Below are 14239 nucleotides of genomic sequence, written 5' to 3'. Positions count from 1 at the left end.
AAGCAGTATAATATAAACACATTTTCTAGTTTTCTGAGTTGGATAAATCTTATGAAACTTTAAGAAATGAACATGTATTTTTTTTTTCACTAAAAAAACTGAAAAAAGAGAAGAAAACTAAAAAGAATAAAGGAAAATTGTTTTTTTTTTTTTGCTATGTGTTTGGAAAAACAATCGTAAGAAAGGGACACGTAACACAGTTTTAACCCAATTGAAAGTAGTTACACTGTGATATTTTTAATGCACAATGAAGACTGGGCCTACCAGTTCAAGCCAAGCCCACGAAACTAGAGAGGAACACAGAAAAAGGCTTGCATTTTATCCTCACAATACTAGTCTCCATATTTCGCAAAATCTCATCCCCTCAATCGCCCCCGATTTCATGTCTCTCTTCATAGCCAATGGCAATGGTGGTGGAGGCAGAATCCTCTACACCAACCCCACGAGACACCACCCTTACACCCACACTCCATGCCGTCCTCATTTCCTGTTTCCACTCAGAAGATCACCTCAAGATCACCTCCATATAGTCTCAGCTTCTAACAAGAAACTTTCCTCTGTCTCTAGAATTGGCAAGTTCGACAGCAAGAACAGGAGGAGCTCAACTACTTCGACCAAAGACCAAGAAGAGAATAAAAGGGACGGTAGTGGTGGTGATGAAAATGTTAATGGTGAAGTTAAAAATGTTAGTACAAGTGTTGGTGAGAATTATGATGGCTATTTCTTGCCAGAGCTTCCTGGGGATGAGCCTGATTTCTGGGAAGGTCCACAGTGGGATGGTCTTGGCTTCTTCGTGCAGTATATGTGGGCTTTTGGTATTGTTTTTGCGGTATGATATGCCTGTCTACTTTTATCTTTTGTTCAAGTATTGTTGCTCTTGTTTCTGGCTTTCTGCTGTTAATTATAATTATTTGCCTCATGTGCATGGTATATTTCCATTTTCTGGCTTTTTGCTTGAAAAAGATTGTAAATACTACTATAACTTACCAATTTCTTCTCCTATGCTATTGACGGGGTGAATCTATTGACCACTAGAAATTTAAGCTGAATCTAGTTATAGTCATTTGAGGGTGGATTGTTTCTAACATTGCCCAACAAACTGTGGGTAAAGAAAATTTCGTTTTTAGACTTGAGATTCTGAGTATTGGTTGTACTTTCGAGAATGATTACTTAAGTTGTTATTATATGTGATCTAGGAACTTTTTGTTCTCTGTCCCTGTTATGATCTCAGATATCTCATATGCAATTACAATTATCAACTACTTATAGATATACTCTAACAATTCTTAGAAATCAATGGGTAGAAGATTTTTTGTATGGTTTCAAGTTGCTGCAAATTAATACTCCATTTGTGTATGAATTTAGGATACATTTGGTATTATGTAATGAAATGTAATGTAATGGAAGAAGAAAAGGGTGATCCTTTGTTTCTTTAGTACATTTGATTGTGTTTTCCTTTTACCGGTGCATGATCTGGCTAATATGGAAAGAAAAATGGAAAACGAATACGAAGAGAAGATACAGATAGAGAAATGTTTTTGGAAATTCGGGGATAGAATTTTCTAACACGGAATACTAGTTTTCTTGCTATTTGACTAGCTATGACCAAGGTTATGAAAGTTTTCTTCTTTATTATTTCTTTCACTTCCGAAAGAAAAGAATAAAAAGAATAAGCACATGGAAGCTGGAAACTATCTCTGCTTGACCTCTGTGCATGTCAAGCTTACGATGGCTGAGAACCCTTAATTCAGTTTGGATAGTGAAAAATTTGAAGCTACTTCTTATAGAAGCCTATATGTTCTAGACTTTTGGCTTGCAGCTTTAATTGGTGTGAATGATTTCTGCTAGATCTCCAGTAGTAGATTCCTCTCTCAGTTTAGATTAGTGGAAGTAGTTTCCTTGTTACTCTTTAGGGCCTAATGTTCTACTTATCTTTGTCAGCTAGTTGCATGTGGGATTGCCGTGGCTACGTACAATGGAGGGGCAGCAGATTTTAAGGAGACACCTGCATACAAAGAGTCAATCCAGTCGCGGGATCTTTTAGAAGAACCTGAAGCATCTAATTCTGATGTCTTTGACTCCAATCCAACTGAGGTGGCACCTAGTTTGGAATAGTCACTCTATAATGAATGTGAAGAATCCCTACTTCTGGACTATGATATAGATCCTACAAAAGAATGTCCTTAATTGACAAGGTAATGCTTCTATTTTGTAACTTTTCAAATGTATGTATGTAATTATTTTGTGAGATATTAATACAGAAAAATTCCTAGTATGAGTTCAGTTTACTAGCACACACTATATTTTTGTGTGGTTGTCTGAAATTCTCTCTTTCAGTTTCTATGCAAGTCTTCTGATTTGCTGAACTTGGAAAGAGTTTTCAACTGAAAACATGAGAGTTGATAGGAAGGGGGGGGTTTGACCTAATTCTTCCATTCTTAACTAGAGAAACCATCTGGGAAATTATTTGGAATAGGACTTTTGGGAAGAAATGGTTAAAGACTCGGCATTTTCAAGATAGTCAAGTTGTATGTATATGCACGTCCATTCGTGGCAAAGAAAAGAAGCAGCTGTTAGCTCAAAGTAGCTTAGGAAAAGTAGCGTCCGCCGTCTCTCAAGTAAGGCAAAAAACTCAAAGTGGAATGGGAAAATCATATTGATACTTTCATCTTGACAAAAAAAATTGCTAGGTAATTTCCGGCTGTTCTCTTTGTTCGTTGTCTACCTACTACTCGAATGTATTTTCATAGACGACTCCTGCTCACTCTGAGTGCTTTTTGGGTTGAGGTGGTATTCAAGGTTTCATGTCTTATGATTAAATTATAGCAACCGTGTAGTTTGGCTGCGATTTCATGATTGCATAGCGTTCTGCAATAAAATCACTGGAGGTTAAAAAATGCCGTTCAAGCACTTACCTTTTACACTCCAAACTGGTTAACCTTTCTAATACAGGTGCAATCATCCATAAAAAACAACTGTTTAAAACCAGTACTGTATTATCCCAAATACTAAGACTAAGAACCCATGGGGTTCTGGCGGAGTGGTTAGGCGCACTCTCGTCGCTTACGAGGTCTGGGGTTCGACTCCTCTCTTCGTCTGCAGCCGGCCGCTTGGGGAGCACTTGCCACCCGGTATGAAAGGGGATTAGTCTGGGCCAGTGCTCAGGATACCCTTGGTTATACCAAAAAAATACTAAGACTAAGAATATCAATATAGAATAAACACAGCAGGCTTATTATTAACCTAGACCCAACGAAATGCTTTTGATAAAGAAATGAGTGCCAGAGTCACCAGAAGCATCAAAGAACCTTCTGCCTCCAACTTAACACCAGTACTCCGATGAAATTCGATTCCCATGATGGAGGATCTAGGCTCCCCTTCAACCACAGAAGAAGCTGAGTTCCAAAAGAAAACAAGAAGCATGGTCAGGAAAGAAAAGTAAAATACCAGACTCAGAAATATATGCATGCAAAGCCAAATTAATATTATGAATACCAGCAAAAGTATAGTCGGTCTGTCTCCCAACAGAAGAATTGGAGGGTGCTCCCGGGTGAACTTGAGAAGCAGGTGGACTAGAGAGGACCTGAGGGGCCCCTGATTCACCAAGAAATTGCGTAGTTTTAGCACACGTAGTGGTAAAGAAAATTCATAATGAGAAAATAAAAGAAAAAAAGTTAAATCTTTCTAGTCTTGAAAATGGGATTTGAATTATGGTAAAGAACAACAGCCTCTATGATCTAGAATGTTCAGAATGAATATTATATACCTGAACAGGCAGCAATGTTAATTTGCACGTTGCAAAGAGCAGGCAGCTCCAGGGCTAAGGTGCGATTTATTGGGAAAGAGCGCAGGTTGGTGTCTTTGAGCAAGAGGCAAATGCAACCAGGCTGCTCTTGGTAGAGTTGGTTGAGGTTGTCACAGCAAGGTTGAACTGGTGTCTGAGCCATGCCTTGAACAAATGGGGCACATGGGGCCAGTGGTAGCAGCCTTGGAGTGCAATCAGTTACTGTTGGGTCAGTGGGGATGGGGGAATTTTGTGAGAGGATTGTGGGTGGAAGGGAAATGAGAAGAAGCAAAACTAGTGAAGTAATTGCAATGGTAGGAGGCTCAGAGTACAGAGAGGCCATGATGTGCTGTTTTGGATAGAAAATCTAGGGTTAGAAAGATGACTAAATAAGCTGAGAGTGCATTTTGAGTGTGAGTTGTTACATGCATGGTGTGTGTTCTACATGCACTTCTTGTTCATTTCTTCTACCTAACTAGCTGTACATCTAAATTCAAGATAATATATGAGATATGTTGAAATACTAGAAATTGGCATGTTTGAACCAATTGTCTTACTAGTGCAAGTTCCGAATGACATGATCATGCTAGCTGTTCTTACCATATCTGCATTTCATCTTCTTCCTTGAAAATGAAACTGGATTAATAATGCCATTTATTACAATTCACAGCAATGCTTAGAGGTAGAGAGTATCCCCCTATGCTATATATATTATCAGAATGTAAGTATAAATTAACATCAAAGGATACCATGTGCATGAAAGGTTAAAAAAGAAACCACATAATGGAGATGTCTAAGCTAACCCAACCAGACCAAAATCCATATCAAAACCCGGACTCCAAAGGAGCCAAAAACAAAGCCGAGCAGCCTGGCTAGCAGAGACCACCAAGCAGATCAACAAAGACAGGGAGCATAGCAAATAGCAAACCACCTTCCAGCAAAAAACAGAGCATCCAACAAACAGAGGAGTGAGCATTGAAAGAAGCACCCATCAACATAAAACAACGTCAGCAAGCCATGCGACAAAGAAACCAGAAGAGAAATAATAGACAAGCAGAAGAACTCTCCTTGCCATTCCCAGAACCCCAGCAAAAGAGCATGAATCAGAAACAGATAAAGTTGCAGACATCCCAAACAAGCAGAGAAACATCACAGCTAGAAGCAGCAAGAAATATCCACAGCAACAGGAGACACAAAAACAGAATAGGGGAAGACAGTAAGCTTTCAAAGAGGCTAGAAAACAGATAACCGAATCCCATGTGAAGACATTCCAGAGCTCAACTTAAAACACTATAAGCTAAGGGATTAGATTCATGGAAGTACAAAACTGTGTAGAATCGAATCTGAAACTTGCGAAGCAAATAATCAACAGATTTATCAGTATTGTCAAACACTTTTCTGATCCGTTCTCCCCAGATCAGATACACAACCAAGGCTAGAGAAATTCTATGCAGTCTTGACTACAACTCCTTCCTGTTTGCATTAAGACCTCGAAGAGCACTATTCAGAGTAGTCATGCTCCTATTGATCCACAACCAGGACTTAACCTTCCTTCAGAAAAGGGAATTCCAATCACAAGCAAAGAAAAGGTGGTTATGAGTTTCATCATGTTGCCTACAGAGAGAACAAATGTTGTCAGACAAAGCAGGCCTTAGTTTGTCTTTTGTTTTCAGCCTTCCAAGCACAGCTAACCATAGGATGAAGCTGTGACGGGGCATTGACCATTGCTCACAAATTACATTGCACCATTGAAAAGGGACACTCTTAAGTCTGAAATGTTCATGAGCATTAGCAGAGAAGGATCCCAAATATTCTACCAGCATTCAAGAATACTAACTAATTTAGCAGTGCCACTACAATCACGAAGAAAAATAGACTTCTAGAGGGGAGAAGAAGTTTTTTGGAGTTCGGAAGTCCATAATGTGTGACGAGGTAAGTAGTAATAGTGAACCCATTGAATTCAAAGAGAGTCAGTAGTAATGGTCTAGATCTTATCCATACTGTATTGAATTTTAAAAACAAAAAATATGCTGCTCTGAGGTAATGGGAGGGCATTATAGCAGCAGGGGTCCTGATAGCCTTTTTGCAAAAGGAAACGCAGTAAATTGCTGTTACAAATAATTTGTCTGAACTTTGGGGCAAATGATTCAAGCTAAAGATTAAACTTCAAGGACAAAACATCCAGGAAGTCTTGATCTGGTATGTATAATACATAAAAGTGTTCAGCCTTTTCAAAATGGTAGAAATAATTTTTGGGATGCCTCTTCTTGAAAAATAGCTACTTGCTTGTTAGCATCATTTTTCAACTTCAAGAACAAAACATTTTTCCCAATTTTCTTATAGAAACAATAATTTAAGCTTTTAGAATAGATCTTAAAGTTCAAGGACAGTAAAATCATGCTCCCACTGGTTGTTGCGTGTATTTATTGGGGAGGGGGCGAAAGAAAATTAAACAACACAAGGTGGATTAAAAAGAAGTTCTCTTTATTCCCTTGTCAACATGGCAGTAGACTAGCACCTATTTGTTCTGCCATCACATGCTCCATCTCAATCAGCTTCAATCAGCTTTGCTGTCTCAACGACTAAAGATATCATTTCTCTATAAAAAATGGTCCGATTTGTTCAAATATTGACATCCTCACGTCTACTATGGTAGCTTTAACATGAGGATGAATCCAAGAACTTACAATGTTATTTTGGGTTGAGAAGGGGCTTGCTAAACTTACAATCTACAAACATGTAAGACCACTGCTTCGTCGAATCAACTCAGCTCCTGTTATCTCCTCGCAGAAACCTCTGGTGCGTTCTCTCTGTTGATCTGATTCATTTGATGTAAATGGATCATAGACATAAGGGAGCTTGTTTGCTTTTGCTTATGGTAAATAGTTCTGGTGATGGCTGTAGGTTCAGGAAGTTGTTTTACCAGCTGAATTGCGATGCCCCAGCTGCCAAAAGAGGGTGACTGATGCAATTTCAAGTATTGAAGGAAAATGTAAATTGATCAACTCTTCATTTCGTCCCCAACACTATAAGAATTTTACGCATTTAGGTTCAACTAAAAGAGATGCTAAATTTACATTAACCCGAAGATATAGTGTGTATGCACACATAAATACATAGTTGATTTCCCTAATGGAGGATGTTTGTCTGCAGATGTGGAATCTATTGTGGTGCATGTGGTAGAAAAGAAAGTGACACTCACTCCTAAATCTACCGCTGAAGGTTCTTCAACAAGAGTCCCAGTTGTCTTCAACAACCTAGCCTGCAAAACGTTAAGGAATCCTCTTACTTTCTTACCACATAAAGACGCATAGTTGATTTCAAAATCAGCATGATATAAAATATAAATACTATTATTGTATCTTTTATGATAGGACTAATAATGCAAGGTCTGTTGTGTTTGGATTTGTAAGCTAATCTGACATAATGCCTTGCAATATAGAATTAAAACCATCTAACGAGTAGAAACCTCAACGAGACATTTGTACGCTTTCAGGCCTTTTAAATTATGTAAAACCAACTCCTGAAACTCGATTCATGATAGCGAAATGGCCATTTTGCATAATCTGCTGGGATGAGTGTCAAGTGTTCTGGTTTCATCCTCTATTCCTGTTGATTAGTCTTCTGTCAGTGGTGTTAATTGAAAGCAGCAAAGTGCTTGTTGACGAAATGAGGATTGCCTTAATAATTGGTGACCACTTCCCTCACTTTTTGCAGCATCTATCGAGTTAAGAATATAGCAGAGAAGACTAGAGTTTTAATTTGTTTCTCCCTTGTATTCCGCTTTTCTCCTTTCTGGAGAAGAATTAAGTACATACTTTAAAGGGATGCTCTCCTTAATTTATTGTTCATGCAATATATATTAGAAACAATGCAGAGAAGTCAAGAATAACGGGTAAACAACGCTGCCATCACCACGCCTTACCTCTCTATTAACAACTGGAGAATCAGATTCCAAAAATAATAAGAAATAAAAAATAAAAAAGTTGTGCTGATACATCATAATCTAGATATCCCATTCCTTTGCCTTTTAATCTGGTTTTTCTATCGTCCGTTTAGCATCGACACGTTTGCATTCCAAAAGAACCTCCTCTCTAGCCAGTTAAATATTCATGACAGAAAAGGCAACATTAAAATGCCTTATATCACACAACATACACATCAGGCAAGCATTTTGCAGCAACTTGGAATGAAGTTATCGCATTAATTTTCTGATTTGTTAACGAACTTATGCAGTTTTTCTGCATGGTGCTTAGGATCAACATTGATTGCAATGCATGTTACAGGAAAGTGCCCAACGCCCTGTCCTGACAATCCAAGTATCAAGTGTCCGTAGCCTCAGGGGACGTGCCTTTAGCCTTAAGCTTGATGCCTGCAGTAAAATGTTTTTTTAATTTTTTTTTAACAATAATAATAATGATAATTGTTATTATATATTTTTTTTTCAATTTTCTTCTATCCTTAACATTAATACTTTTAATTACAATAAAGAAAATAATATTTAGAATACAAATAATAATATTTTTTATATTAATACTTTGAATTAGAATAAAAATAATAATATTATAACACAAATAATAACATCTTTGATATGAATACGTTGAATTATAAGAAAAATAATTATATTAAGAATTCAAATAATATTTATAACATAAATAATAATATTTTTATATTAATACTTTGAATTATAATAAAAATAATAATATGTTTAGCACAAATAATAATATCTTTGATATGAATACGTTGAATTATAAGAAAAATAATAATATTTATAACACAAGTAAATATATTAAAAAACCCAAGAATATTTATAACACAAATTATAATATATTTTATATTAATACTTAGAATTAAAATAAAATAATAATATTATAACACAAATAATAACATCTTTAATATGAATACTTTAATTTATAAGAAAAATAAAAATATTTATAACACAAATAACTATATTAAGAAACCCAAGAATATTGCTAACAGAAATAATAATATTTTTGAGATTAATTGTTAGAATTATAATAAAAATAATAATATTTGTAACATAAATAATTATATTAAGAATTCCAAGAATATTTATAAAAATAATAATAATATTTTATATATTAATACCTAGAATTATAATAAAAATAATAATATTTTAACACAAATAATAATATATTTGATATGAATACTTTGAATTATTAGAAAAAAATAAAAAACATTTATAACACAAATAACCATATTAAGAAATCCAATAATATTTATAACAAAAATAATAATATGTTCTATAATAATACGTTGAATTATAATAAAAATAATAATATTCATAACACAAATAGTTTTATTTGTAATATTAATAATTTTAATTGTACCAAAAATAATAATATTTAGAACACAAATAATATTATTTTTAATAATAATAATACTTTTAATTCTAATAAAAAAATAATATTTATAAGACAAATAATAATATTTTTAACAATAATAATAATAATTATTATTATTATATTTTTTTTTTATTTTTCTTCTCTGCAGGGTCAATCCAACCGCGCGTGGATCTGTAGGCTAGGCACTCGGCTATGCAAACCCACTCACCTTGGGGCTGTAGCAAGGCGCTCAAGTTTACCTCCAGTGCTCAAGATCGGGTAGACCAAGCGTCAGGTGGCTGCAGTCAAAGGAGCAGCAAGGTGGGCGTGTCCACAGCCCTAGTTGGCGTGTCTCGTGTTTGGAGCCTGCTCACCATGTCCTCACCAAATAATACAGTTTTAAAGTTTATAATACCCGTGCTACAGTGCAATCTAAATCGAAAACACTCATAGTGTTTTGTAGCTCACGTTGTATTAAAATACTCAGCAGTTTTAGTTATAGATAACTTGGGTAAAATTTATTCATGAAGATGTAGCAATCAAGATCAGGAAGAAGACTAATCGCAGAGTTGAGATATTGGATATACAAGAGTTTGACACCTCGATGAAAATCAAGATCAGAGACCCCTGACTAATTCATGGAAAAGTTCATGCATCTTCTTCCAACTCGAGATCTTAACGCTATTTAAACATAAGTCCATACATATTTGTCTATTTTAACTGATTTAACATGCTCAAATACGTAGCTACCTCAATGTGTGACTTTTCATTGGGCTTCTCTTTCTTTCCGTCCTAACAAAATCATGGAACAGACTCAGTTTAGCAAAGCCAAACTTTCTCATCTCTTTTTCTTGCTGTCAATGCTGATAGTTAATGAAATCAGTGGTTCTTTCTTTCTCTGTCTTTTTCCTTTACTTGAGCAATGAATATAAATTTCCGTAGTTTCAAAAATTTCACTTTGAATATTTCGCATGCCAACACGACTACATTAACTCTTTCGCTTGGAACTGTTCAAATAAAACTTTAGTGGACTAATCAAATCCCACGCCGCATGTCTAATTTGACGAGCATGCTTCCTCCTACAAATATTTCTCTATATTTGACATTCTATTAATGTCATTATATGCTATCCACGTTATTAAAGTCAAGAAGGCAAATTGATTGGAATTCTAGCGAAATGGAATGGAATTTGCTAATTCAAGATTTATCTGATCCAAGTTTGCTAAAAATAAGATGAGTTTATCACAATGAAAAACCTGCTCAAGGAAACAAGAATATAAATCAATCCAATCACAACGCTTACATCTGGAGACGAACAAAAGGAACATAAATTTACAACAAAGATTGATCAATTCTTTAAAGAGTTAAAAGTTCAATCAAGAACCAAGATTGACAACCAAAGATCGTAAAAAATTAGAATACTATTAGCCAAAAAAAGTGTGCTGAAAATTATTCTCAAGAGTATTTATACCCCAAGCCAAAAACTCTAGTTTTCCTAATGGGTCACATGTAAACCCAATTTAAATAATAATTAAGCTAAAACAAGCCAAAAATAATTAAAACAAACAAGCTAAAACCCAAACAAGTGTTTCTTCATAAAATAAAGAAAGTTTAATATCCCAATTAATTCAATAAGACAAGTTCGGTTATTTTCACATTTTGTTTGACAACAGCAAACCCCAACTTTAAATAGATGGTTCTCTCTCATCTTAAAGAATTACAAGGCGTGCCATATATTGTTGGAAATGTATGAAAGTATATTTTCTATCCCAACTAGAATCACCTCAAAGGTCAACCTGTAGCTCCAGTTATGATCACAAAGGTAGCGAAAGGTCAAATTGACTGAATCTAGTCTTCTTCTCCCAATCCTTGTGTAATAGTCTTGGTTCCACCAACATGCCCCTCTTGAACATAAATAAGATTAATCACAACTTGCTTCTCATTATTTAATATTCTCTTGTAGTCCACCTTAGGCCACATATCTTGAAGAAGTCTATTGAAAGCCTCTTTGAACCTCTTAGCTATAAGCCTTGTGACTAGATTAACCAGAACCTCAATGGATCCTTTGATGCTTGGATCGCATCATAAACTTATCGAAACAAAAAAAATCCATTATATAGAAAATTACCATTGCATTGAAGAAGGAGAAAAGGCAGATAAATGTTGTGTGTAATTGAAAATATGGACTTTATCAAGGTGGACAAAAGCTTGTTTGAGAATGTAAACCTTTAAAATAAACTTTTACATAAATTGAAAATAATATAGATGGAAAAAAGGAAATGAGATCATTAGTGTACAAATTCAAATAAATTAAATTGCTAAAAGGGGGGGTTTTTTATTAAAAAAAAGAAGAAGAAAAGAATTATGACCAAATTATAAAAGAGATGAAAGAATGGGTTAGTATAATTAAAAGAGAATGAGACTATAAATACCTCATTCTCTCTTCCATGTGGTCAGCTATAAAAGGAATGAAAGAGGAGGGGGAGATTTTAGATTTTTCTCCACCAAAATTGAGGGAAAACTAAAATGTTTAAGACTATATAAACTTTAAACTACTAAGTAGAGAGAACACTCCTTGACAAAGAAATTAACAAGGAAACAAGTGAAGAAATTGTGAGGAAAAAAGGAGGAGAGGCCGGCTGCATGCAAGGAAGGAGAAGCTTAAAATCTTCAACCAAATTTGAGTTGAAATCCAAATTTTCTCAAGGTAAGGACCCTAGACCTAATTGTGAAAACCAATTAGAAATTTGATTAGAAATTGTGCACCAATTTCAGGTTTTGTAAATTAGGGTTCTTAAATGAAAATTTAGGGAATTGCAAATTTTGTTAGAATGAAGTTAATTAAACTACTATAAGTTGTTTTGATCATGAAAATCGTGAAAAATTACCAAAGAAAAATCAATGACCAAGGGACATGAGTGGCCAACCATAAAAGGGTTGAATGTGAGGAAAAGAAATTTTGAATTTATTCTTGATGAACCTTGTGATATGTGTTATGATGTGAGCAATGAGTAAATGAGACAAACCATTATATATAATGGAAAAGGGGACCCTTAGTCCCCTTATCCCCTTAGGCCAAGTTCGGCCAAGAATAGATTGAGGGAAGGGAGGAAGAGTTTTGGCATGTTATATGTTAATGATGCATGAATTAGTTGTAGTAGGAAGCTTACTAATGAAAAAGCATGAAAACTTAATAATAGAAAACTTTGTGAGTCAAATGCGTGTGTTTTATGAGATGGAAACAAATTATTAACCACGGGTATAACTTATAGTTTGGCTTAGGAGTCGTGAAATGTAGGAAAAACATAGGAATGTGTGTCTTGAGAGAAAAGGAAAAAACAGGGATAATGGAAAGTTCATCTAAAAACCACTGATGAAAACTGGACAGATTCATCACCTTGATTCTAAAGAGAATTCGGGCCTAAAAATGATAAAATTTAGGGAAGGGTTCTTCATAGAAGTTATAGCTAGGGATGTTATCTTTCCAATAAATCCAACCTCACTTAATTTAAAGCTCCATAACTCCAAATATAGTTAAATATCTGAGGAGAGGTCAAGTTGTCACCTCTGTTGGCAAATTCAACCACTTAACTAAACAGGGAAACATAGTTGTGTTAGGGGCAGAATCAAACTTATTTCACTCAGGAAATGTGTGGTGTTGTGTCTTAGGGTTCAAAGAAAATAAATCATATTCAAAACTGAATTGATGATGATAGTTATAATTTAACAAAGAATAATGATCTAAAGGGATATAATGGGAAATGTAAATATAAACGTAAAGGAAATAGTTGTTAAAAAAAGTCAATATTACGATTATTATTGTTGTTGTTGTTGTTATGAAAATGTTATAGAGTAAAAAATGATGTGGTATACCTGTAGATTTAAGAGGGACCACAAGAGGAGCACAACAACAACAACAACAAGGAAATGCGAAGCCAAACTTCTACAGCAAATAGGTATTCTACACCTATATCTTTCTTAAATATACATAATTATGAAAGCTTTTTTTAATATTTAGATTTTATATACAAATGTTGCCAAATGAGAAGCATTTAATGAAATGAATGAGAAATGGAAATAGACTTGATTAACTATTTTAGTGAAGGAATAGTTAATGATACCAATGAGTTCCATTGATATCGGCATTTTCTTGGATTAGATTAGTTGGTTCCGAGAACGGGAGGCTAATGATGTAGTAGGGTTTACTAACATCAATATGATCATCCCATAACATGGCGGATATTGAACTCTATAAACTATTTTGGGTTTGGAATAGTTAATGATATCAATAGGCTACATTGATATTGGCATTTTCATGCAACTTAATTAGTTATTCCTAGTAAGGACGCTAATGAATGTCAAAGATCCAATGTGATTAGCTATCCGAGGATATTTCAAAGTATTGTTGGGACTTGATTAACTATTTCGGGTTAGGAATAGTTAATGATATTAAGAGGATGTATTGATATCAACATTTACGATAAATTTGATTAGTCGGTTCTGGTGAGGGAGACTAATGATACTAATAAAATTTATTAGTATCGGAATTACCATTCCAAGGTTTTGGGAAGAAATAATAAAAAATGATATGATTAGCTATCTGGTGAATGATGATTAATGATACAAATAAATTGCTACCAATAAAAAGGATATGATAAGGAATGGAATGGAAAACGTTAGTGAATTCATGAGAAAGAAATATTAAAAAGGACCAAGCAATAATTTTAGGGAAATATTAATGAATATTAGTCTTGAATAAATTGCTTGATTATCAATATTAAAAATCTTTTCCATGATATTTATATTTTATTGTTATATTTGTTTCAGGTCCGTCACACTCACAACAAGAGTGATTTTCAGATCTTTCTATCCTTTAGTTATCTAGCTTTAGGTGAATACTTATGTATTTTGTATCTTAAGAAACTATTATGACTTGAATTGTATTAATATCTTTTAAATTGAATGTATGAACTTAAATTTTATTTTCATGTATTTATAATCTATATGTATACGTGTTTACTTATTTAGTATCATTTAATACTTCATTTCTATTATATTAATGATTAAGAGATTGTAATTCGATTGATGTTGATTGTTGAAATTGAGACCC

The 14239-nt window shown here is 34.3% G+C and overlaps 2 protein-coding genes, 1 long non-coding RNA gene and 1 pseudogene across 3 annotated transcripts; 2 read left to right on the top strand and 2 right to left on the bottom strand.

Moving 5' to 3' along the window:
* Positions 1–14239, bottom strand: part of LOC140954631 (uncharacterized) — an 86614-nt pseudogene that overhangs the window by 56824 nt on the left and 15551 nt on the right.
* Positions 323–2275, top strand: LOC118032776 (uncharacterized). Its single transcript, XM_035037561.2, has 2 exons — positions 323–829; positions 1942–2275. The coding sequence occupies exons 1-2, from the start codon at positions 383–385 to the stop codon at positions 2113–2115; spliced, it is 621 nt and encodes a 206-aa protein (XP_034893452.1). The 5' UTR covers positions 323–382; the 3' UTR covers positions 2116–2275.
* On the bottom strand, positions 2904–6941 carry LOC118032777 (non-specific lipid transfer protein GPI-anchored 10). Its single transcript, XM_035037562.2, has 4 exons — positions 6511–6941; positions 3767–4133; positions 3496–3594; positions 2904–3395 (listed from the first exon to the last, which is right to left on the bottom strand). Exons 2-4 carry the CDS (start codon positions 4125–4127, stop codon positions 3244–3246), a joined length of 612 nt encoding a protein of 203 aa, XP_034893453.1. The 5' UTR covers positions 4128–4133; positions 6511–6941; the 3' UTR covers positions 2904–3243.
* On the top strand, positions 6450–7084 carry LOC118032762 (uncharacterized). The gene is made up of 3 exons (XR_012168102.1): positions 6450–6583; positions 6689–6776; positions 6938–7084. It is a non-coding gene; the product is annotated as an uncharacterized lncRNA (long non-coding RNA).

The sequence above is a fragment of the Populus alba genome, chromosome 15, assembly GCF_005239225.2.
Source record: "Populus alba chromosome 15, ASM523922v2, whole genome shotgun sequence".
Classification (NCBI taxonomy): domain Eukaryota; kingdom Viridiplantae; phylum Streptophyta; class Magnoliopsida; order Malpighiales; family Salicaceae; genus Populus; species Populus alba.
This window is presented reverse-complemented; position numbering and strand designations above follow the sequence as displayed.

Coding starts and splice junctions, on each gene's coding strand:
- LOC118032776 (XM_035037561.2), top strand. CDS start 383: ATGTCTCTCTTCATAGCCAATGGCAATGGTGGTGGAGGCAGAATCCTC. Junction 830..1,941: donor CTTTTGGTATTGTTTTTGCG/GTATGATATGCC, acceptor TATCTTTGTCAG/CTAGTTGCATGTGGGATTGC.
- LOC118032777 (XM_035037562.2), bottom strand. CDS start 4,127: ATGGCCTCTCTGTACTCTGAGCCTCCTACCATTGCAATTACTTCACTA. Junction 3,595..3,766: donor TAACATTGCTGCCTGTTCAG/GTATATAATATT, acceptor TTGGTGAATCAG/GGGCCCCTCAGGTCCTCTCT. Junction 3,396..3,495: donor GACCGACTATACTTTTGCTG/GTATTCATAATA, acceptor TTTGGAACTCAG/CTTCTTCTGTGGTTGAAGGG.